The sequence below is a fragment of the Colossoma macropomum genome, unplaced genomic scaffold (genome assembly GCF_904425465.1).
Source record: "Colossoma macropomum unplaced genomic scaffold, Colossoma_macropomum, whole genome shotgun sequence".
In the NCBI taxonomy this organism is placed as follows: domain Eukaryota; kingdom Metazoa; phylum Chordata; class Actinopteri; order Characiformes; family Serrasalmidae; genus Colossoma; species Colossoma macropomum.
In genome coordinates, this window is record NW_023494785.1 from 33794656 (window position 1) to 33819779 (window position 25124).

Consider the following 25124-nt stretch of genomic DNA (forward strand, 5'->3'; position numbering starts at 1 on the left):
CTAGAATCCCAAAATTTGCAAATATTTAGCTTATCTGGCTGAGAAACATTATTTATGTTGTTTATTAAATTCAGCCGTCAGTCTTTTCGGTTCCCAAGAAGTTCTTTAGTACTTTAATAGATTCACTTCATCGAAATATAACAAATGTGCTAGCTGCAAAGTAGTATCTTATATTTGTATTTGTCTGTCATGTCAAAGATCACAATCCAGATTTATCTGCACAGAAACCAGTAATTATAACCCACTGTCACAGTGAGATTGCATGAAGACATATTTTAGTCTAATGAACAAAACAACGTCATACAAAGTTTTTAATAATCTATAGTTTTAAAATAATTATTTCCAGCAGCATTTAAGACGTCGTACGGTTCAGTTGCCGGAGTCGATACAGCCGAAGTCTCCAACACTACGTTGACCAGAAGCCTCAGCGAAATAACGTCAGCAGCACAGCGAAGTGACATCAGCGAGGTTTGTTGACATGTATGTGTGTTTTTGTTAAGGAGAGAAGAAGCAAAAGAACCGTCTGCGTCCGGATGGTAAGAGCTCAGAGCTTAAAATGTGGACATGTCCTATTTGATATATTTCATGTGTACGTTTTTAATTACTGCAACTCCTAAAAAAAGTAAAAGGTTCTCTATTTAGCTACGTAAACGGTCTGTAACCTGCCTATGAGTCAGCTAACCTGCTAATTCAGTTAGCTTGTCCAGCTAGGTGGATGGTGGTGACATTCATTTGTAGCGGAGCCGGTCAGTTATAAACGTTTTTAATATTTACACTGTTCTTGCAATACATAAAGATACTATGTAACTAACGTTATATGGAGGTGAAATAAGCATCAGTGTTGGCTGGCTTGTATAACTTAGCTTGTATTACCATCTCTGACTGTAAACAAAAGCATATAAGACAGGTTTGTAACTTATAGATTACACAAAGAAAAAAATATTTGTCAAAAACCTGCTTTAAGATGGATACAATTGTTGTATTTTAACTAGAAGGGTCTATTACTAAAGCACTTTTTGCAAACAAAATGTAAAATTATTAGAATCGATCTTTCACTGATTTCTGGTTTAGACAATGTCATGTTTTAATAATTCTAGCCATTTTTGTGTAATTTGTCTTATGTTCAAAGACAAATTTTCAGTTCAGCTTCATTTGTATAACATTTTTTTGACAGACAGGAGCTTTTCAGAAATGCAGGATCAGTTGCTCTAATGAACAAGCCAAAGGCAACATTAATACAAAAAAACTAGAAATACTCTCTAAAAGCACAAGGAAGAAGCACTGAGAGGAATCAAGACGCAAAAGGGGAAACCATCCTCTTTTCGGCCACACCGGAAGTTGGAGTTAGTGTACAAGCAATGCGAGTTTACAGGGAAGATTTAACAGAGGCACATGTCTGTTTGGCTGGTTTGGGAACAATGGACATGATGTTTCTCCTAATTCCTCTCTAATGGCACTGATATCTCCTTTCTTTAGGACCTGTACTGTGTTTTGTAGACGAGAGAAGAATGTGAAGCACAATGGCTGATTTTGAAGCCTACCAGGAATACCAGAGAATAGAGGATTATGAGGAAGACTCGCCTCCAGGAGAAGAGGACTTGCTGATTCATGTGCCAGAAGGCCTGAAAGGTACGATTTCCTTCTTTGGATTTGTGATTAATTATATGAATCTAAGACCAAAACAAATTGTTTAAAGCTACATTTTAAAGTATAGTGTGCATGTGGTTGCTATGGTATAAAAACTTTATATCTCCAAAATGATAAGTAAAACATAAAATGTGTAAAAAGTATGGCACATTTTATATTTTATGTTTTCTAATATGTTGAACTCAACAAATAAATGAAAGTGGTACACTAAAATGAGCAGAAAATGCCATATTTAAATTTCATGTAGAGGATGTGTTATTTTGTCACTTATTTTCACTTAGAAAATCTACAGAACAAGTAATTTGACCAGGGGTGTGCATCCGACTGTATTTTCCACAGCTGTTAGCTTACATATGTTTATGCTGCCACAAACTGTGTAAATTGGGTGTGTTTGCTATAGTTGGGTTGAGGCAAATACATAAAAAAGATTGAAGGTGATTGAGACACTACACGGGTCTTATGAAAGCATCAATAGTTCTAACTTCTGACTGGTGCTATAACATGTTTAGAGCACAGTGGTGAGTAACGTTTGTTTATTTGAGTTCAAACTGCTTCTGTCATCATTTTTGGAGCTACCAAATATCAACAGCTAGGAAGCAAGTGAACTAATCAGCCACTTTGGCCACTTTAGGTTTATACAAATGGTATCGGTAAAGTGCAAATAAAAACAGAAAGCGGTGATTTGTTAATTCACTTTGACATTTCTTTAACAAGAAACAGAATAAACACAATATAATGTTTTAACTTTTAATCTTTTAATTTTTCATGTTTTACCTTTGTAAATATATTGTCATTCTGAAAGTGATGCCTGTAGCATGTCCTAAAACAGTTAGGACAGGTGCAGTTTAAGACTATAACATGCAAAATGTTCCAAAAAACAACTTAAACAGTTGAAACAATCATGCTTGGGTATGAAAGGGTTATTCAGGAAAGGCCTAGTCCTTTATGAGTGAGGATGGGTTAAGGCCTGCCACTTTGCTTAAAAAATGCATCAGCACTTTAAGAACAACTTTTTTCATTGAGCATTTGCAAGGATTTTGGGCATTTCACCTTCTGCAGCACCGCATATCATCAAAAGATTCTGAGAATCTGGGAATATAACCACCTGGGCTCAGGAACACTTCAGAAAACCCTGGTCAGTAAACACAGTTCTACAAATGCAAGTTAAGGCTCCGCTGCGCAAACCGGAAGACATATTGCAACATCCAGAAACACCTCCAACTTCTTTGGGCTAAAGCACATCTGAGATGGACTGACGCAAAGTGGAAATGTGTGCTGTGATCTGATGACCATGGCAGACCTATATAATTCATTTGTTGAGATATGAAGTCATTTAGAGTGGTTTGATATAAAATGGTTAATTATAGAGAAACTTGACGGCTCAATTTTTTTTGCAGTGGTGGTAATAGGTGATAACAGAAATATTGCCATTTTATTATTATCTAAAATAATCAGTGAACCTACACGTATCTTCGTTTTTGTAATGTTGAAAATGTTAAAACTGCAAAAACTGAAAAATAAATAAATTAAAACATTTCCTTATAACATCTTGCACGTACCTCTCCACCATGATTGTGTTTTAAAAATATGTTTTAGGCCAAAATCTTATCTCAAAACTATCAAAAAACAATGTCTCAGGCATCAGGCAGGGTATTCATAACAGTTTAGTGTAAAAACTTTCTGTGGGGGAGCTTTTACAACTCTTTGGTCATCTGGTTCCTATCACCAGCACTGTGAACAGTAGCTTGATATCTTAACCATGTAGTTACACAAATCTTTAATACACATTAATACTAATGTGTATTAAAGATTTTATTCCACGTTTATATACTATTGCTCTTTTAATGATGAAATGTTCATACAGTGCAAATGCCCCCCGCCCAAAAAAAGATGTTTTAAGATTTGCAAGAAAATACTTATTCTCTCATATTGAAAGTGTTTACAAACTTGGCTCATATCAAATAAGTTAAGCAAGTATTTCAGTAAAAGAAAACAAATCTAAGATCAGGTCAGGTCTGTTATTAGCTGATGATTAATTGTCATATAAATAGTTACAATTAATGATATAATTGTCCTTTATTATTTATTCTATGCATCTATATGTAGAAGCCAAAAGTGGCCAAATTGGCAAATTGGCCCATCTTGCTTCCTAGCTATGTTTGCTATGCACCCTCGCGCAATGTCTCAGTTACACAGAATCATGTGTATTCAGGCAGAACATGTTAAACAAACTTTCCCACAAGGTGTCTAAATGAATGCATATACTGCTTTCTTTTATTTACATTTATTTGCCTCAACCAACCACCTTCAATTTGTATTGCGTTTGTTGTGGCTTAATATTGCTGTAATAATTGCGATTAGGTGATTATGTAATAATTGTGACAGGCCTATCTGTATTCTACTAAGTATTATGCAAAAGCCATAAATTAATCCTGGATCATCATTCTTACTCTGAGATGTTTGATAAGTGCAGACCATTGCTTATAATGTCTGTGTATGACAGCTACGTTTGCACAGAAGTGTAACATAGCAGTAATGACACATAGGCACTGATACTTCATCTGATACAACTTTTTTTCTTTCTGTTCATAGATTCCTGGCATCACATCAAGAACCTTGACAATTTCTTCACTCGAATATCCTTTTTTTTTGGTGAAGTCACATTTCTTGGCAGCTGACTTTTGCTAGTCATTTGTTTATCACGGGGTTGCATTGATTCCAGAGTTATAGACTGGAACTCAGTAGAGCATTAAAAGAGCTTTTGGCTCCTCCATTCACAGGCAGATAGTTAGATATTCACTGCAAGCAAGGAGGCGTGTTCATTGATATTTAGTTGCAGTTCTGTGACACTGATTTCACACCAGACCTTTGTGAGTCAGCTGCGTGAGTTAAAAATGCTGGATGCAATGAGAAGCACTGTAAATAAGCAGACATTCTGTCCTCTTTCATAGTCGATCAAACCTTTATTTCTGTAGAGAATTTTGTTATTTTAAAAGCAAATGTAGTAATATTGTGATTCCTTAATTAAGTTGCTCACATTTATCATTTCCATCAGAAGAATGGATTTGCCTGCATGATGTTATCAGAGTTTTTCGAGCTTGTGTAAGTAAATGACGTGCTTTATGCTTATGACCCAAATTTAACCACAGACTCATCTTAGATTCTTTTTCTTTTAATAAGCTTTAAATTACATTGAATATTCATTCAGAAATCCAGCTTTAACGTTCAATGGCATAAATTCTTTTTTTTTTAAATAAACCAGTGATCAACATTCTGAATACAGACTGAACCTTTTTTTGGTTTCCCCCATTTAGGCAGTTTCTCTTCGTGGTCACTTTCACAACTTTTCTCTTCAACTGCGTGGAGTACGATGTGCTGTTCGCCAACCGAGCGGTCAACCACACTGGCCAGGGCCTGAACCCACTGGACAGGAATAAGGTCACCCTGCCTGATGCCATCCTACCTAGTCAGCAGTGCACTGAGAGGTCTGTGTTGTCCATCCTAAATGCTTACATGTAGTTGTGATCAATACCATGGTCCAAAAGTATGAAAGGATTTCTAAATGAAAGGATTTTAGAATTAAATCAATTTGCCAACAACCAACACAACTGACATCTACTATAAAGACGTTTTTCCAGGATATTCCACTGGTTTGCAGTGATGTGTTTTTAGTGAGGTACTCTGCTAAATCTACAGTGGTTTGACTTAGAAGGAGCCCAGTCATGCTGTAGCGCATTATATGCAAACAGCCTTCAGTCTTCATTGACTTTTCACAGACTTCAATCCCTTAGATTTTTTTTAATTATTCACAAACTTTTAATTTTGTCCTAACTTCCATTATGATTTGCTTTTCAGCTTTGCTTTCTTTAAAAAAAAAAAGAATATTTTTCCACCTCTCCGAAGTCTTAGAAGTTGGTTGCATTTTCTGCATCACATGATCCAAGTAATCCCAAACACATTCAGTGATGTTGAGGTCTGGCCTCTGGAGTGGCCAGTCCATTGTTCTGAGAACACCAGCAACTTCTTTGTTTCATTTACACATATTTTTTTTTTTGTCTGTGTCTTGTTCTCAGTAACAGCATCTTAATAGCTACACGTCCTTTCCATCTTCTTACAGTGGAAGGATGGACAGAATTCTTCAGATTTGAAGCGTCTCTCAAAGATGAAAGCTTTAAGTACTGTTTATCTGATGGTGATAGTTTTGGTGGTCCACTAGATCTTGCACAGTTGTTACTCCCATCTTCTATAGATCTTTTAATTAGTTTTGAACTCCTGTTTTTTCACTTTGACTTTCCCTCTTCTTACGCAAGTGGATTATTTTGTATATAACCTCCTTAGAAATATCTCCAGAAAATGAATAACTTGTATTTAATGGTTGTTTTAACTAAATATTCAATAAACAATGAGAGACTGATTTTTACACTATACTGTAGGCTAGGGTTGTAACAGAGCATTGTTGCATTGTTAATGTCTAATGCAGCTGCATTATTTGAACACCAAAGTTCGCAGGCAATCAGCACCAACTCACTCCAGCACTGCTGCTGCCTCTTAGCTTTAGTGTCATCTAAGTCATGCAACAACATGGTTTTCATGGTTTTTCTTCATTCAAATTTTGTTTAAAATTATAAGAATTCAGAATTGTGAACCCAGTGTCGAGAATCACATCAAATTGAATCATAGATTAAGTGTATCATTACACCCATTTTATTGAAGCACACTTGTCAGCGGGAACAGTTTACGCTGACTTGACATTTTACCGGTTTTAGTGCACAGTTTCTAGTTCTGTGGGCTGAACACAGTTGCTGAGTTAAAACAGTTGCTGAGTTAAACATACAGGAAAAAATAAGACATAACTGTTGCACAGGCAAACTTTTAGTTTATTTTTTTCGCAATAAGTAAAATTCAGCAAATAAGCAGCAATTTTGCCTTCACGTTTCTGAACTGGAGTTATTGGAGTTTTTTCTTGTAGAATGATTTTCTTAGGTTGTGGGCCACAACTCTGCTGTACTAAAGCCTTGAAACCAAATTTCAGCACCTGCACAATGCTGACTTTCATGCCTTATCGTGCATGTGACAGCATATGATCCAGTTTGGTGTCGGTACCTTGTAGTCCTGTTACCTCCTTGCCTGCCCTGTGCTAGCTGGGCCGTAAACTAACACCTCTATTGCAACACCAGCCGAGGGAACTTGCTTTCTCAGAGCTTGCTATTTCTGTTGCTCCACAAGGAATGGATAGCTTTTCAGAATGATTCTGAGAAGAACTGCTTTGCATGTTTATTTGTTGTTTTGTAGTTTATTTATTACGTACTTGCTGTTTCTGAATTCTAAAATGGTTTCTAATGTCATTTTTACTCATGGCCTGTGTGGCAGTCTCTTCATTGGTGCCTTGTTATGTAAAATCACTTGCAACAGTAGACTTTTTTTTTGTGTAGATGCAATCATTTCTTGCCCTGGACCAGAGGCGAAACATGTTTGTATCGAATATGATGTGGTGCCAGTATGGGCTGACTCCAAGAACAGTTTGTGCCTCCTGGCCCCAAGTTATTGAAGCCCTGCTTACTTGGTATTAAAGGGGAAGGAGTCAGAGAGTGAAAGCACACGCTGATCCAGATCCCAGTAGCCTTTCATCCCTTATCATCTGCTGAAACCCATAAAGCAGTTATGTTTTACCACAACGTTTTATAACATGGATATTGATGTGTGGTTTTGTGTGTGTGTGTGTGTGTGGTGGTTTTTGGTGCTGGGTGCTAGCCAACCAAGTGGTCACAAGACAGAGAAGTGTGGTTAGCTTTATCCTCTGAGGTTGTAGATCTGGCCTGCAGTGCTGTCTGTGGGTGGCTTAAAAGATTCAGTGACAGGCTTCATATATTCTGTAATACAGTGCATGCTCTGTTTGGTTGGTGGTGCTGTCATGCAGTGGGAGAGAGATCTACATAACAAACAGGTTGTGAATCAATTTGGAATTAATCAATGGAATTAGAGTAAAAAAGCTCCACCCTGCTACAATATTTATATTATTTAGGACTGTGAGTTTCTGCTGTTTATTTAAAGCATGACAGTTGAACTGACAGTCATGTATAACATTAAAATCTAAAAGCTAAATATAAAATCATATCGGCTGCTGTTATCGGTTATCTGAATTTTTAGCTGCTAAGTAAGTAAAATTGGTACGACGTATTGGTTGGGCCCTATTCATGGGGACACTTAAAACGACTCAGAACTACCATTTATTTGTCATATAGTACAATATTCTGGAGTGCAGCATTGCATCTCTCTGCCATGATTCTGTATCTTTTTTGTGTTTGTCTGTTAGTGTTCTCTAACTACAATACCAAGCAGAAATAATTTTTCAATAAATATGTCTATTTTAGTATTTACCATATCATGGAAAATCTAAATTTCCTCACTTCTTTTGAAAGAGAAGAGTTTAATGTAATATGTAACATTACTAGTTAAAGTTAAACATACCGTTCACTCTCTAGTCCATACAGGCCATTAGGGCTGGGCGATAAAACGATAACGATAAGTATCGCGATATAACTTTTCCTCGACAGAGCGATAAGACAGGTTCGATAAATTTTCCATATAATATCTACAGGCCATATATGTAAACTAAGCTGCAAAGCAGCCCATTTTGAAAGAATTGTTTTTGTTATGTGATACATTTGCAGAGTAAGCCAGTTTAGCTTCGCCCATTCATGCTAAAGTTGTAAGGAGTGTTTCAGCCTAGACTACTTTACAAGGCACAGTATGGGGGAGGCAGTCAGTTCTGCTGTATTGACATATCAGTCTTAAATGTAACAAAAATAGGCTGTTTAGTTCTAAGGGATGAAGAGAGGTTGGCATACATAAATTGGATTCACATTCTGTGACTGCAGCTTATCAAAACAAATGCAAATTTCAGTCTGCAAACAGTGACTAAATGTGCCATGGTTTATTGTTCATTATTTTATCAGTGTTTGTATGTTAAAGGTTATTGTGAGTAGTCATGACAGTATGCACAGAAAGACTGGACAGATATTGGACATTACAAAATCAAATTTCATCATTGCAGCACTGTTTGTGATTATTTACAAATAAAAACAAGACGTAAGTGTACAATATATTCATGTAAAAGATTATGCAAAACCCCTTGTAGCATCATATAACCATCTACAACTGGATTTCTCTATTTCAGGATTCAAAGCAACAGTTGGATCATCTTCCTACTTATAATGGCAGCCATTTTTTGGATCTATCGCCTCGGGAAGGTGATCTGTAATGTCCTCAGTTACTGGGAGATCCGTCAGTTTTATATAAAGGCCCTGAAAATCAGGATGGTAAGCATGAAGGCATCATTGGTGAACTGGAACAACTGATTCATTACATCTAGTAGAACCATTCTAGTGCATTTGAAAAATTACTAAGCAGGTCATAGCGGGACACTCGGCTAACCATCAGTGCCTGTAAAATCATTTTTCAGTGTATTTCCTTATTCGCAATTTGATTAGTGAAATGATTCTTTTAACTGAATGAATGCTGAAGTCAGCCCACAGAACTGTCAGATTTAAAGATTTATTTTATCTTTGTCTGTTTGCCAGGATGAGTTGTGTAACTTCAGCTGGCAGGAAGTGCAGGGACGCCTGATCAGCCTGCAGCGCGAGCAGCAGATGTGCATCCACAAGAAGGAGCTTACCGAGCTGGACATCTACCACCGCATCCTGCGCTTCAAGAACTACACTGTGGCCATGATCAACAAGTCACTGCTGCCAGTCCGCCTGCGTGTGCCCTTCTTTGGGGACGTGGTCTTCCTCACGCAGGGCCTTAAGTACAACTTTGAGCTCATCCTCTTCTGGGGGCCCTGCTCGCTGTTCCAAAACAAGTGGAACCTACACCCCAAGTACAAGCGGGCGGGGAACCGCCTGGAGCTCGCCCGGCAGCTGAGCCGGATCATCCTGCTGGCAGGGATCACCAACCTGCTGCTGTGTCCATTCGTGCTTGTGTGGCAGGTGCTGTACGCCTTCTTCAGCTATGCCGAGGTGATCAAGCGTGAACCGGGAAGCCTAGGCGCGCGGCGCTGGTCGCTGTATGGCCGCCTGTACCTGCGCCACTTCAATGAGCTGGACCACGAGCTGCAGGGGCGACTGGGCCGGGGCTACAAGCCAGCCGCCAAGTATATGAATGCCTTTGTCTCGCCGCTGCTGGCTGTGCTGGCCAAGAATGTGGCGTTCTTCTCAGGCTCTGTGCTGGCTGTGCTCATCGCGCTCACTGTCTACGACGAGGACGTACTCACCGTGCAGCACATCCTTACTGCCATCACTGTGCTGGGCGTGGTCATCACCATCACCAGGTAGAGGCCTTGACTGAGGGGGAGGGGCAGGGGGAGGAGCTTTCAGATCACATGACAACAAAGACTCTGTGAGCTACAGTTTCTTAAGTCTAAACAGCTCTTTTTGGGCACTTTGCTATATTTCTGAAGTCTCATCCAAATGGGATTTTTTGTGAAAATATTTTAATTAATTCTACTTGTGTAGATTTTGATTAATTTAACTACAAATTTTATTTTAATCATTTCATTTATTATTCATTTATTTTAATTAAATGTTTCCCATTAAATATAGATGCCAGGTTAATCGCATGACACTAAATTTATGTGGAATTGCTTTTTTCCTGTTAAAAACAGTACAAGTATCAACAAAAGATTTATCCACTGATAAATTTTCCATTGAACGGAAAAAAGTTATGTCAGTGCAACTTTAATCAGAAAATAAATTTACAAGATTTTAAATTTAAGCCAGATCAATTGCTAAATGCCGAACACTGCTAAAGAGAGCCCTATGGAGCTGATTATGGTAGCGCTGGCTTAGCAGGCTAATAAAGTAGCTCAACACACCACAGAGCAGGTTAGATTCTGTCAGTCACTCCACTGCTCACTTCATTTCATTCACTCTGTTTTATCTTATCAACTTGTGTCAGTGAGCCAGAATTAAACCTGTGTTGTAGTGTGCAAAGCTGTTTTAGCAAGCTTGCTAAGAGGGCAGTACAGTGGAGCAAAAGTAGCTTAGCTAACGCCTCCACACACAAATATTTGCCTTCTCAGATTTGAATCTTCATCCTCTAAATTGTGTCAATGGAGCTTCAGTGTGCTGGAACTAAACCTGTGTTGTGGTGTCTAAAGCTGTTTTAGCTTGTTCACAGGACAGTATTGCAGAGCAAACGTAATTTAGCTAATGGCTTTGCACAAAGAAGCATAGGTTTGCCTCCTCAGATTTAAGTCTTTATCCTCTGAACAAGCATCAGTAGAGCTTTAGTGAGCCAGAATCAAAGCTGTTCTGTAATTTTTTAAAAGTTGTAGCTAAGCTACTAGGACAGAACACCATATTTCACAGTCTATTTGATAAAAGTGGAACAGAAATTTGACACTGGCATAATGTTTAATACAACCATCATTTATCTATTTTAGCTAACGGCTAGCTGAACAGTCTAAACATCTCAAACAAGTAAGCTGCGTTAGCTCAGACATGCTCTGTAGTTGTTGAGATCCCCTCGTTAGCATATTTTTTATATCGTATATTTGACCGTGATGGAGTCAAACTTATTTGTGATGTAAAAAAAAGCTAAGTTGCTACGCAGTGGCCGACAATTTGTTTTTTTTTTTATTATTATTAAGGAAATACCACAGAAAATCTGTATAGTCAAATATCATATGAAAGCGTTGAAATGTCATTCCTTGTATATTAAAGTACCCCTAAAATCATACACATAAACTAAAAAAAATCTGTGTTGAATAATAAATTGTTAAATGTTGTTTTTGGTATGCCCAAGAAACTGCTAAAATGGAATAGGAGTGTCCTTAAACCTAGGAATATGCACTGTTACGCATAGTGTAGACACCCCTTGCTGCATTATCTCTTAATCTTGCCCCTTTCCCCTTTTATGAGAGATGAGATGAGGCAGATCAGAAACAATGCTCCCTCTGTAACTTCAATAAACCGAAAGATTCTCTGGAGTCTTTTACTCCAGCACCAGACATTCGATTTCACTCGCTCAGACCTACCTTAGCTCAGTGCCAGTAAGCTGGAATTGCTGGTGGTTTAGCCTTCTTGCTAAGCTGATGATTGCCTCTGGTGCTAATAAGGATATGAATTACAAGTACCTCAATCCAACAGCACCACACACAAAAAAACAGGTTTGTCTGCTCACATTTGAGTTTTATTCTCCAAACTTGCGTCAGTGAGTCTTCACTGAGCATCCAGTGGCACAGCTGTGAGACTTGAGGGCCAAGACAATGGGAGGTCGAGCAACACATTCTCCCTTTCGGCTCAGGTTCTTGTGCTGCTCTTTATGAGAGCCACCTGATGCTGGTTTGGTATTGCCAGCACGGACTCATGCCACTTCCTGTGGCTGTTCTTGGTGTTTGGAGCTCGGGCGCTGTCCTCATGCTGTCTCTCGCAGCTCTCATCAGTGTCTGGAAAACCTTCTGGCTAGCATATTGTAGTCTATTGGACTGTAAGAAGTTCCAAAAAGCTTATTCATGCTATCCAAAACTTAGCTGGTACCTAGTGCCCCACAAATAGCTTTTTCTGGATGTACTGAAAAAGCCTGTGTTTTCAGAGGAAAAATGTTAACTCTGTGCCATAATAATACATTTGATACAAATAAGTCATCCAAGAGAAGTTAACCATTTAACACATTTTTGACTGCAGGGGTATTATATAAAACTATATATATCTATGAACATTGGACAACATTCTCAGGTTGTTTTGCTTGCACTTTATCCTCGCCTCTGAGCATACTGTACATGTAATGTTAGCACCTGCTAGGTGTCCTTGCATTAGGGTTACATGGTTTGTGCTTTCTTTCAGATCCTTTATCCCAGACGAGCATATGGTGTGGTGCCCGGAGCAGCTGCTACAGTGTGTGCTGGCGCACATTCATTACATGCCCGACCACTGGAAGGGCAATGCCAATAAAAGTGAGACACGTGACGAAATGGCCCAGCTGTTCCAGTACAAAGCGGTGAGAATATTGCAGAGACTGGAAACTGCACTGACATGACAACACCCTAATGGACAGAAATATCTGTCTGTAAAGATTATAAAACTTTTGAATAGGAACAGCTTGGTGTTCAAGTGGCACAGACTGTTGAGTATATACATTCAGTTCTGTATGTAGTTAATCTACACAATATGTTATTGCTGATCAGCTGAGCTGGGTTTCCCCGAAAGCATCTATAGATTCCTAAATGGTTGAGTGAGCGTCACACTGAACGCTCTCTCTACCAGTTAGGGTGATTTTAACACTAAGACGTTTTTGGGAAATTGGGCCCTGGTTGGTGGATGTTGGAACTGATCTGTCACATTAACAATTGTATTTATTCATGGTTTGGTTCGATGTTGGTCTTCTTAGCTCAGTTTGATGGTATATAAACTTAGATAAGACTTAAATAAGAAATAACAGTATTACTTTAGTTTAAATAACAGCTGTGTGTGTAAATGTTCTCTGCAGGTATTTATACTAGAAGAGCTGCTCAGTCCCATCATCACTCCCTTCATCCTTATTTTCCTCCTACGGAACAAGTCTCTGGAGATCATTGACTTCTTCCGCAACTTCACTGTGGAGGTGGTGGGCGTCGGTGACATATGTTCCTTTGCACAGATGGACATTCGCCGTCATGGCAACCCACAGGTCAGTGTGGCTGAGTGTGTGTGAGTGTATGTGTATGAATACTATTCAAATACACAACTTATCTTCTTAGGGCTGGCACAGAACAGTGGCTATTTCTGCTGTTTTATCTACTGTTTTCTGTTAATAAGGCAATTTCTGAATGCTGTTGTTGTGGTTTCAGCAGTTCGAAAGCAATTGCCAAGTTTTGCTTTATTAACCATTCGCTGCTTCCTCCCACGCAGTGGATGTCAGAGGGCCAGACGGAGGCCTCTATGTATCAGCAGGCAGAGAACGGCAAGACAGAGCTGTCCCTCATGCACTTCACCATTAAGAACCCACGCTGGCAGCCTCCCCAGGACAGCTCAGTCTTTATCAGCCACCTGCGTGAAAAGGTGCAGCAGGATGCGCAGAGTGGACCCTCTCCTCAGCTCCTCCTCTCTGAGGCTCCTCTGTGCACTTCACTGCTCTCCAATGAGTCTGCCACTGCTGTGAGTCACACACAATTTTAACTGAAATGTTGCTGTGTGTTTATTTTGTTATTATAGATAGAAATAGTAATTTGATCAATGAAATTTGTCATTTGGTAGGGTGGTGTGGCAAAAATACAATATCATATATGATACCTCAAAATATTTTTTCATGATATATATCACAATATTTGGTTTTTAGTAAGTGGAAAAGACCAGTTTGTTAAGTTAGAACAGGCAAAAAAGCTCCAGCAGTGCCACATTTAAAAACAAAAATACTGTCATAAACTATAAATATGATGATTATATAAAGATTTCACACCGTGCACTGCACTAAATTAAACAGGACTAATTATGCTCCCTTTGAAATGACACATGCAGTTGGTCAGTGTTCTTTATTTACTAATGATATCTACCATATGCTCACTAAAGTGATAAAATAAATGTCATTATTTTGCCCACCCCTAGGTGGAAATGTGCAATCTTTGTGTATAGGAGCATCATACTGGCTATAACTATCCACAGTTTCTTTGTGGAATATGGAGAATGATGGAGTGCAGTTTTCTTGGTGTTCAGTTAGGTGCCACAGGTACAACAGTGATGACTTTAATACTTTCTTTGTTATAATGACTATTAATACTTTCTTATTTTCAGTTAATTGTGAAACGTCACACCTGATAATATGAGAACATGATTCATTTTGGCATTGTCTTGTCCCTTAATGCTAGTGGCTAGATTCGTAAAAAAAAATGGACTAAAATTCCAGTATCGAGTGCATTACGTCTTTGCCTGTGTTGTTTAGGAATGGACATTATAACCCGTTTTCCTATTAAGAATTACCCTTTGTTAAGCAAATAGTATTCAGATGTACCAACATGAAACTATTTTACATTGTTATGAGTCAAAAAACAGAAAGTGTAAAAGGGAATTTCACCAATTTTTCAAAATCTCTGCATAATTATTTTGTTACAAACAAACTCAAACAGACAAAGTAGTTCGGAGTGGTTTCATGTTAATTTCTGATTGTTCACAGTGGTGTTGACAGGAAGCAGATATCTGAAATGCCTCTAAAAGCTACCACGTTGGACCTTATTACCTGGAGTGGTAACAAATATGCTGTGTGATGTCTGAGCTTTTGTTTTATGCATAAAGCATCCATTTGGATTTTTTTTAGAAATAAATTACGATGCTACAAGCGAGTGGTGGTCACACCAGATACTGATGAGGGAACTGTGTAACGACCCTGTCTGTTTTTGTGGGGTTTCAGTAAAACCTTTTCAAGTGTTGTGTTTATATTTTTCTAAGTGTAATTTGTGTTGTAGACAGTTCAATCCCCGGTTCCTGTCACCACCATTGTAAAGAAAATCAGAGTAGTTTTCCCTGTAACATTAAATTAATGTATGCAGCTCGCATAAAAGTGATTGATCCTGGATTGTTTTTGATAATTTTGTGATTTTTTTTTTGTGTTTTAGGCGTTTTTTTTTGTTCTAAACTGCACTTGCAGAAACCCCTGTTGCATGATAAATGACTAATTACTAGGCATAGGCAACGTGACAATAGTTATCATTATTATGCTAGATTATGTCCTACTATGTCACAACATGCTTTTCTGAGCAAAGTATATTTTATTGCTTTCTTACAGGTTTTACAGATTAGAGGTAGAATCTTAACAATTTTTTTTAAATAGTGAGAGAAATAATAGAAACAAGGGCATATCAGTAACACAGGGGAATAGAAAGAGACCAAAACAGGAAAAAGGTGGAAAAGGTCTGCACAACCTTAAAAAAATTAATTGTTCATGTGTTTATATACAGTGTAATGAAGAGGGAATACTGAAAAGACCATCCACTTAGGACAGAAACGGTTTCCAGTGGGAATAAAACTTAACATTTGACCCTTACTTTGTGTAATTGATTTTAAGTGTTTCTTATCTAATGGCAAAAAAGAGGAGAAAGGCAGCTCTTCCAGTTTAGTAGAATTAAGCGCCTTGCTATAAAAGAAGTATATGCTTTTGTATCAGATTGGTTACTGGACATAAATGGGTGTTCTTTAGTGACTCCAGACAAACCAGTGGGTGGAGTGGGTTCTATATGAACAACAGTAAAATGAGAAAAGGCCCCGATTTTGGCGAGCTTAGATTTTGATAAGTGCGTGCGGTGTACCACCGTAAATTTTAGAAGACCATGGATAGCGCAGCTTGAGAAGGAGTCAATCCAGAAAGTATACCATCCCACACACCCCACACCTCGAGTAACTCCCAAGCGCTTTTAATAATAGAGACTCAGGGCATTCATTTGAGAAATTGTAGAATGCACATTTGAAATCACCAGCAGAACAAGGATGATTACAAAAAGATTTTCTGAGCATATTGTGGATATTGTCAGTACGTAAAGAACACTGACTAACTGCATGTTCCGTTACAAAAAAGAGCATAATTAGTCTTGTTTAACTGGATTTAGTGCAGTATGTGAAACATTGAATAAAATTTACATTTTTGATAGTATTTTTTAAAATGTTGCACAGCTAATTCATTTTTGTCTGTTCCAACTTATCAGACGAGATATTGTGAAGCTTATCATGTATTGTGAGAATGTCTTGAAGTATAATGTGTATTTTTGACATATTAGCCACCTCTACTAATTACTTCCTCTGTGCTTTGCTGTGTCTGTTGGCCGTTTTCCCTCACAGCCTGACAATCTGTTGGCAAGTGTACTGGCCCACCCGGTGCTGACTGCATCCGGTTTGCCAGGGTGGAACCGTCGCTTCGTTCCTCCAAGCAGCACAGCCTCTGCCGCAGCCAGCGTGCTGGCCTCACTCTCTTCCTCCCAGCAGCCCCATGCAGGCCGTTCCCGCTCACACGTCCTCCTGCCTTCTGCCCACCACCACCATGAAGGCCCCATGTACCACAGTGACCGCTCTGCCACAGACAGGTACATGTGCTCCTGACCACAGCCCATAACTGTAACATCATACTTTAATTCAAAGTGATATTCAGTGAGCCAGGGCAAATAGTGTTAAAACAAACAAAACATGAATGCAAAAATGAATACATTAGTCATGCCAGCTTGTTATTCTGAATGTCTCACTGTAGTTTTTGCTGAATTATTGGTCTGTTGAAGAATAACTCCCTACCAAGCCCATTTTGTTTGAACCAAATTAAGGCAATAACTCTGTGTCAGTTGAATTATTAAGTAATTAAAATAAATTAGGAAATTAAACAACACTGCTAATGACTCAAATTAGCATCACACTGAAGCTAATTGATCTGCCCTTTCATTTAGAGCAATAATTCCCAGTCATTTGAATTAGGAAAGCTAAGGAAATTAAATAGCATTGCTAATAGGCTCTTATCAGAATTAAACTGCAGCGAATTGATGGATTAAACTTTTTCATTTTAATCTAGCATGTCTGTCAGTGACTCCAAGATCGTTGGCCAGTCCAACACGGCCCTGCTGTCTGAGTTTGCTTCTGCAGAAATGAGCCTGCATGCCATATACATGCATGAGGTAAGTGCACCTATTTTGTGCATCTCTAATACGATTTACCTCCATGTTGTACACTGCAAATGAAGCGTCTACTCTACAAGTGTCAGTTGTCACCTTTTTTATGAGTAGTTACAATATTTTTAAGTAAAACAAACATACTCAGGGCCAAAAGATTCTCAGGGCTATACTGTCCTGTTCTGCACTGGTGTGGACTCGAGACCGGTTACAGTTTCTTTTTCCATTTGCTGTCCTCAGAACCAGGAAATACTGAAGAAAAAATACACTGGTAGTTCAGTGACGGCTAACTGGCTAATAGCCACACATACACCACAGTTAATTTTTTGCTCACACTTGCTTTTGTGCTCTCAGAGTCCTCATGTCAGCATCAGTTAGGGTGAACCAAGCCTGTACTGCAGTGAGTGACATTTTTAGCCTGCTAACATTACATTAGTATTAGCCTAGCCCAGCAGGCTACAGTTGAGAACACTACAGAGCAAGTTTGTTTTCTGTCACTTCAACATCAGTCACTCAACTTTGTTCCCCCAGAGTTTAGTTTTTATGTTCTACATTTGTAACAGCAAAGCACCAGTTAGTTGAAGTCAAACATATACTTATACATAAGCTACTAGCTAAGTTAACTAGGAGAGATGAGCCAGCTTAAGAAGCTACAGATCCAAACCACCATGGAACAGGTTTAATTTCGGCTTTTTGTCTCTCCAATACAGCTATTTAACTCGCTTCCTCAAATTTGAGTCATTATCATTGAAACTTCACTGTAGCTTGTGTTAATCAGAACTGAACCTGTTCTGTGGTGAGCAGAGTTGGTAGCAAGCTAGATAAGCTAATGTTAACCAGGTCCTCTCTCCTTGTTAACAGCACTGTTTCAACCAAACATTTTTGTGCCATTGAAGCTAGCATCAGCGGAGCTCTGGAAAGTAATATAGCATCCAGCCAATGCTGGAGTCGCAAGCCAGTGAAGGACCCCCCCAGTGCCAGGGTGTATGTTGCACACTGACTACATCACAAGGTTCAGATGAACTAATGAACTGTCAGTATAAAGATGTGAAATTGAATGGTGGTAAAACAATCATACTGCGATAATAGGAGGTGCCCTTAACAAAACTATATTGTAGTGCATTGTTTACGTACATTAACTGACTTCCAGTGTTCCAGTGATCACTTTCTGTAGCCCAAATACAAAATTAACATCTGTTCTATATGTGCCTTGTCTAGATATCATCAGGATGTGCTCACTGATTTATGGCCTTAAGTCTTGTATAATCTGTACCTGTGCCCTCAGAATTCCGCAATACATTTTCAGTGTAAGTTCCGTACCAAGTCAATTTTAATCTCGATTCAGCTTCACTCTTACATAAAAACGGTTTTCAAATAACAAATGTCCAGTTGGCTGCTCTTTAACCTTCAGCATCAGGCTTGCAACTCCCTGCTAGTTAGGGTAGAATGACTGGTGAAATCATTCATAAAATAGTGGGAGGCTAGCATCACTGCTAAACATGATATCTTGGAAAGTGAAAACATCTTAAAGGTGGTTAATTTTATGTAGAGAAGGTGTCTTCCTTGTTTCAAGTGCTTGTCAGCAGAATTTGACCATATAAAAGGACTTTAAACATGTAAATTGCCTAAAATTAAGTTAATGAGTTAAGCTAAATGTAAATATTATTAATATTTATTAATATTCTTACAACAGTCTCAAAATGAGAAATATTAGGTTTATTGACAGGGTTTAAGATGATTTCACTTGCCAAGATGTCATTTTTTGCTGTAATAAGTATTGCCCTGACAGAAATCGAATCTTATACTGTGTGTCCTTTACGCACTGGTATTTTTGGGTGAATAGATGTATTCCATTAGATTTTATTTTCACAGATTAATGATGTTAGAGCTTGTTTTATTCTTATTTTATTTTTTGTCACTTTATTCATTCTACTGAGAGGCTTACTTTAAAAATAAGGTTCTGGTTCTTTTGAACTTCTGGAATAAAGCTGCCTCACTCTACTGCTCTGTTTTGGTATCTTGCTAAAGCCAAGAGCAAGGGCTGTTGGAAAGTGTAAATGCCAAAAGAGGTTTAAAAAAACACTTTTCTTTAAATATCAACAATACAAGGAGTGAGTGTTGACAAGTAGAAGGACAACTATTGGCTGAGAATATGGGTATTCTTTTTGTAAGTACCAGCAAGTTTTGTGTAAAGGTTATTGTACTGTACTGACATGTTTAATTTTAACCCACATTAATATGGGTTTGTTTTAGGTCCACCAGCAGAAGTTCCAGTCTCAGCGTGGACCAGGCCAGTTTCAGCCTCCTGTGGCCATGAGGGACACTGGTGCCTCTGCGGGTGAGCTGTATATTTGGACAGAGCCACTTTTAAGAACATGTTGTATTATACCTGACAGTGTTTCAGACTCTAATTTGTTTACATTGTGTGACAATTTCGTGATGAATGGATCAGTAGAAATGGTCCAAGATTGCTTGGAATAAAATCACTTTACATTAACTTACATTGAAATTAAAGAACATTTTTGGCCTCCTCTAAACTTACCATTTTGGAGACACTGTTTTTTTGTTTGGACAGCAACGATATGCATATATTGCATTTCAGTACTACTGTTCATTTCCATTGAATATGTTGAACTTCGCTTGATTTGTGTCTACATTAACCATATGATTTCAAAATACACTGGAGTTGTCACAGTAATGGGCACAGATGTGTCATTGATTGATTAATTTACATGGTTATATAAATATCGTTCACATTCCACCTCTCCCAAACCCAGCACCTGGGCCTCTGATGCAGTCGACACATACGGCGAGCCTGGTGTTGCCCAGCCCCCTCCGTCTGGGAGGCTGGGTGGAGGAAGAGGAGGAGGAGGAGGAAGAGGAGATAAACAGCAGCCCTGCGCCAGAGCACAGTCAGACCACTAGGGGGAGCAGCTGAAGTGCCTTAAAGCCGTAGGGTGTGTTCTCCATTCACTGTCTCCAGCCCTGCCATTAAAATTTCACACACACACATACTTGAACACTATCTTGCTTTCTTTCTCTCTTTTTGTGTTTTTCCTCCCCTCCCATCCTCCATTTGCTATCTTTCTGTCATCTGTTCAGGGAATTCATTATCTCATTGTATCACCATTTCCAACTGCCTGGATACTGCATAGTAATAGTCCTAGAGTTTAACCCAGTTCATGTAAGTCCTTAAATTCCAAGCCTCTAATTTTTATATTAACCTGAAGGAAAATTCCACCTCAGAGTATTTTGATATTAAATGGTGCATTGTAGAGAAACTTAAGGCCTTCTTTGCAGGGTTGATGTTTGCTTGGCTTCAGCAAACAGTATGATGTAGTTGTGGAGAAAATGAACAACTGCAGATGTCATGCAGAGGATAAGCTTCCCTTGTCACACACATGGCAGCTGGACTCCATGGATGAACACCCTACGCGACAATGCCTCTGATTGATCGTTGCTAAGGACGCATGCCGAACGTGGAACGTATGCAAGCTTGTGAGCTCACAGAGGTCATTTCAGTATCCTGCCCCCCCCACCACACACACAGTGGTGGTGATAGCAAGCAGGGGTTGTGATGTCTAGAACACAAATATAGTCATTTTATTGACTATCCAAACGACCAGTAAATTTACACGTCTTCTGAGTTTTTATATGTAATGTTGATAATGATAAAATTATGGTAATTCTGAAAAATAAGTTTTCTTTAGATGCTACTGTGCCTTAGAATGCCCTACCTAAACTTCTCCACTCTGTTTGCATTTTAAAAATACATTTTAGATGAAAAACTTATCATAAAAGACTATGTCTCAGGCATCAGACAGCATACTCATAACCATTATATGTGAGGGCTTTCTGCGAGGGGGCTTTTAGAGCCATTAAACACTTCAGACGTCTGGTTCTTTTTATCGTTAGTGTGAATATTTCTGACTCTGAATGACTGTTTACATCCTGAAGGGGAATTTAACTGATTCTTAAACATTTCTGCATTGTTTTTTTAAACCATTGTTGCTGGATAGGTATATGCAGATTCAATGGTCATTTTATGATGATTGGTCACAATAGTGGTTACCAGGTGTCCAAAGCATTTAATGCCCCCAAAAGCATGTAATAAAAAAGTTATTACATGAAATGGTTACAAATACGCTGCGTGGCACCTAAAACAATATTTTACAGTAGTTTTAAGATAAACTTTTGGCCTATAACATATTTTTTAAAATCCATTCATGGTAGAGAGTTACATGCAAGGTGCTGTAAGGAACAGTAGTACTAAAAACCCCATATTTTTCAGATTTACCACTATTTTATCATTAGCAACATTAAATATAAAGACTCAGAAGACGTGTTGGTTTAATGGTCATTTTGGATAGTAAATGAAATGTCTGTGTTGGCAGTGTAGACGTCACCACCGCTGTAAAGAAATCCAGTCAGTGAGTTTCTCTACAATGTTAGATTTCACATCAAACCACTTTGGAGGACTTGCTTTACATGTCAACGCTTGAATTATCCAGGCATTTGGAAAAACTGGTGGAATTCCTCTTTAACAATTGGATTATGCAAAAAAATAAAAAACAGAAGAAATTCCCCTTCAATACTTCTAATTTTCTTCTCTTTTTCATTTGCAGTCATTTTCTGGAAGAACGTTGTGGCCTTAGTTTAATGTAAAGCTTTTTGATCAAACGCATCGGTCAGTGCGAGAACGTGTCCGGCCGCAGCCGTGGGATCAGAATCTTCACTGCACTGTCTTCCAGCCCAGGGGAGCTGTGGCATGCTGGACTGCAATGTATGTCAACCACCCCTCCTCTCGCTTCTTTCATCAGAAATATATTTAATTTTGAGGACTTTTTTTTGAATATGTTAGATGTGTATGGGTGAGTGTTTGTCCTGAGACCAAGGATGTTGGTCCCTAACTGCGTGTTGCTTAAAAAAAGAACATTATGGATGCTAGAAACATCAGATCGTGGCAAACGTTGAATTGGACGTTAGTGTGGTCGTCACTTTGATAAAAAAAACAGCAGTGTTTGGCAGTGTGTTTTTATTTCTTTGCGTGTGACACCCCAGCAGTGAACATAAAACTTTGTAAAAGGTCAAGATTTCTCCTCTAAGTACAAAGAAAACAAACAAACAAACACAAAGGGGGTTGGTAAGTTTATTAGTACCTACTATGGAAATGCTGCTTGAGCTTAAGTATCAAAAATGTGTATACCAACTTCTGTCCCTGTTTTATCCTGAGGGTGTTTGGAGTCTTTTACATTGTTGAAACTTATAAATACAGCGTCACTGAGTATGACAAAAATATGAATTTCAAATCTTAAGATTCTGTATTTTAGTGTCTCAAGCATTAGAGTGAATGTAACTGTCCTGAAAACGTAATTATTCAGCTGCCTTTCACTTTATGGGAGTTTGCCATCCCCGAACACAAGTTATTTGTTAAAGCAGCACTAATTTTGATTTATTTTCAACATTGGTGTCAAATTTATTTTCATGTATAAGTGAAGTGAATGCACAGCTCATGGATAATTTTAATATTCCACAGTGATTGTTAGCACAGTATAGTGCATGAAAGAAGAAATAAAAGGGCAAGTAATTTAACCACTAAAATACATTCGCCACCAACAAATTTAAGAATGACCGTGGTCCTCATGTAGAAGTCAGTGTTTTGGTAGAATGATTATGATGCCTATTTGCTTGAATGCCAGATCCACTATACTGTAGATTCAAGTAGGAATTATGACACTAGTTAACAATAACAATGAAAACTGACATTTAATGGTGATGAAATTGTGATTAAGTTTCTGGAAGACAGCAGAACAGAAAGTGTACATAGGTTTTTTCCAGTATTTGTGAAATGTCCTAATGGTGCTCGTACAACAGCTGAGTTAGTCCTATGAAGTGACATATGGTTTTCTCACTATAGCTAATTAGCTAACTGATTAATTAGGTATGCATTAGCTTTTAATCAAGCTGTAGACCTGTTGTCATCTTGACAAGTAATATTAATAGATTTTATTAATCTTCTCTCTCTTGCCGTCCCCAGATAAATATGGCTCTATTACATATCATGGACAGGCTATTACAAAAACCAGAAGGCTATGACAGTTTCCATAAACCCTGATGTAGTATTCTCTCGCTGAGCTCGTACAATGAGTTGCTGGTCCCTTGCGACTAGCAGCAAGCGCCAGGCTCAGCTGTCCGCTCTCCACACCTATGGTCATTAGTAGCTAAGCACATCCCATGGGTATGACATATCAATTTTAAACAACCTTACTGATGGTTTCTCAAAAATGAATTGTTTTTCTTGTGAGTGGGAAAAAAGTCATATTGTTGTAGATCTTTGCCTCTGACAAGTAGGCAGTGCTTTTGGGTTCTTTTACATCAGGGCAAATGCATTGATATTTAAAGGAATAGCTCGACCAAACGTGCTAACATGGCTAACAACAAATGGGAGGCACTAGCCACCAATGAGCTCCTCCATTTGTGCACTGCTAATTAGTGGCTATTCACTTTCATTCATTGTTAACAACATTAGCTTATGTTGACTGAACTATTCCTTTTACACAAACTGAAATACCTCCAGATGTGTGTTCAAACATCAGACTAGTTAATGTACAGTATTTATTTTGGTGGATGTTATGTGTTGATGCAACTTAAATACAGAGAGAAATCAGAGCGTGCAATCCATCAGATCATGAATATTCACATTTGGCATGTTACGACTATTAAAGGTTTGCAGTTTTTGCTTAATGCCAAGCATGAGTGGGAAAAGGTGGTTCTCCACACAGTCTCGGAATGATAACTGACTTAATCGCGATAATTTGTGATCCGTTATTTTACATCTTTATCTTCATGTCCACTATCAGCAGTCTGAAAACGGACTGTGCAAGGTGCTATATATTTTGTTTGGATGGTTTCGATATTTATCTCTTATTTTTTATTTTTCTGATTGTTTTGTCTAATTAAATCAACTCTATTTAAAAATAAACCATACCAAAAAAAACCCCTCTTTTTTATTTCTTCTGAACAATTATGATAATGTGGTCAAGATTAATGTAGCGGAGTCTCTTTTACACTTTCTAGAAAGTATGTACACCCTCCATTTTTCTGCATTTATCAAATCCTTTTCTAAAATTCAATTGTTTGTAATTGTTAAACGTAATTGTTAATTTATTTTATTCCTGGTTGACTATGCTATATTAAACATTGTGAGTAAAGGCTAAAAAGATTAAAATGAGAATTGTGGCATGTGTAAAAGTTTGGACACCCTTCCAGATGTAAAGTCTCAGAACTTACTAGGCCTTAATTGTCTTATTGGGACTGGTTAAGCAGGTCAAGAACTGTCATTAGGAGTTCTCATCTGATGACAATTCCAGTGCGTTATAAATTCTCTGACTCAGCAAGGGAAGACTTTTATGACCTCATCATAAAAGTCAATGTCTGAAGAATGCAAAACAACATCTAGATAAGCCAGAGACTGTTTGGAAACAAGTTTGGAGGAGAAAAAGGAGCAGCATTTGATGAAAAGGGGTTGTGCGGTTGTATGGCAACCAGTGGCACAGGAAACATTGCACAGATAGATGGAAGAATGGATTCCACTAAATTCAGTAAAATCTGGAAGCAGATGTGACCAGTCAGTTGAGAAACTGGAGCTGAAAAGAGGCTGGCTTCTACAACAGGACAGTCATCCAAAACATTCCACAAAATCTACCATGAACAAGAAATGCAAGCTGAAGCCTTTGGAATGGCACTCAGTCTCCCGACCTGAATGTCATGGCAAATCTGAGGGTAGATCCTTAAACATGCTGTGCATGCAAGACGGCCCAAGAACTTCCCAAGAAGTTATGAAGAGAAGAGTGGGTGAAAATTC

The 25124-nt window shown here is 38.4% G+C and overlaps 1 protein-coding gene across 1 annotated transcript; it reads left to right on the forward strand.

The window, feature by feature from the left end:
* Positions 1 to 446: 446 nt before the first annotated feature.
* Positions 447 to 24262, forward strand: atg9b (autophagy related 9B). Its single transcript, XM_036591856.1, has 15 exons — positions 447 to 536; positions 1477 to 1629; positions 4240 to 4283; positions 4685 to 4749; positions 4962 to 5132; positions 8825 to 8966; positions 9228 to 9976; positions 12492 to 12645; positions 13135 to 13314; positions 13536 to 13781; positions 16449 to 16690; positions 17164 to 17266; positions 19514 to 19598; positions 20038 to 20217; positions 21886 to 24262. The coding sequence occupies exons 2-14, from the start codon at positions 1521 to 1523 to the stop codon at positions 20196 to 20198; spliced, it is 2451 nt and encodes an 816-aa protein (XP_036447749.1). The 5' UTR covers positions 447 to 536; positions 1477 to 1520; the 3' UTR covers positions 20199 to 20217; positions 21886 to 24262.
* Positions 24263 to 25124: the final 862 nt, after the last annotated feature.

Excerpts from the sequence above, each read along its gene's own strand:
- atg9b (XM_036591856.1), top strand. The coding sequence starts at position 1,521 with ATGGCTGATTTTGAAGCCTACCAGGAATACCAGAGAATAGAGGATTAT. Across the intron at positions 13,315-13,535 it reads GCCGTCATGGCAACCCACAG|TGGATGTCAGAGGGCCAGAC; the intron begins GTCAGTGTGGCT and ends CCTCCCACGCAG. Across the intron at positions 13,782-16,448 it reads CCAATGAGTCTGCCACTGCT|CCTGACAATCTGTTGGCAAG; the intron begins GTGAGTCACACA and ends TTTCCCTCACAG.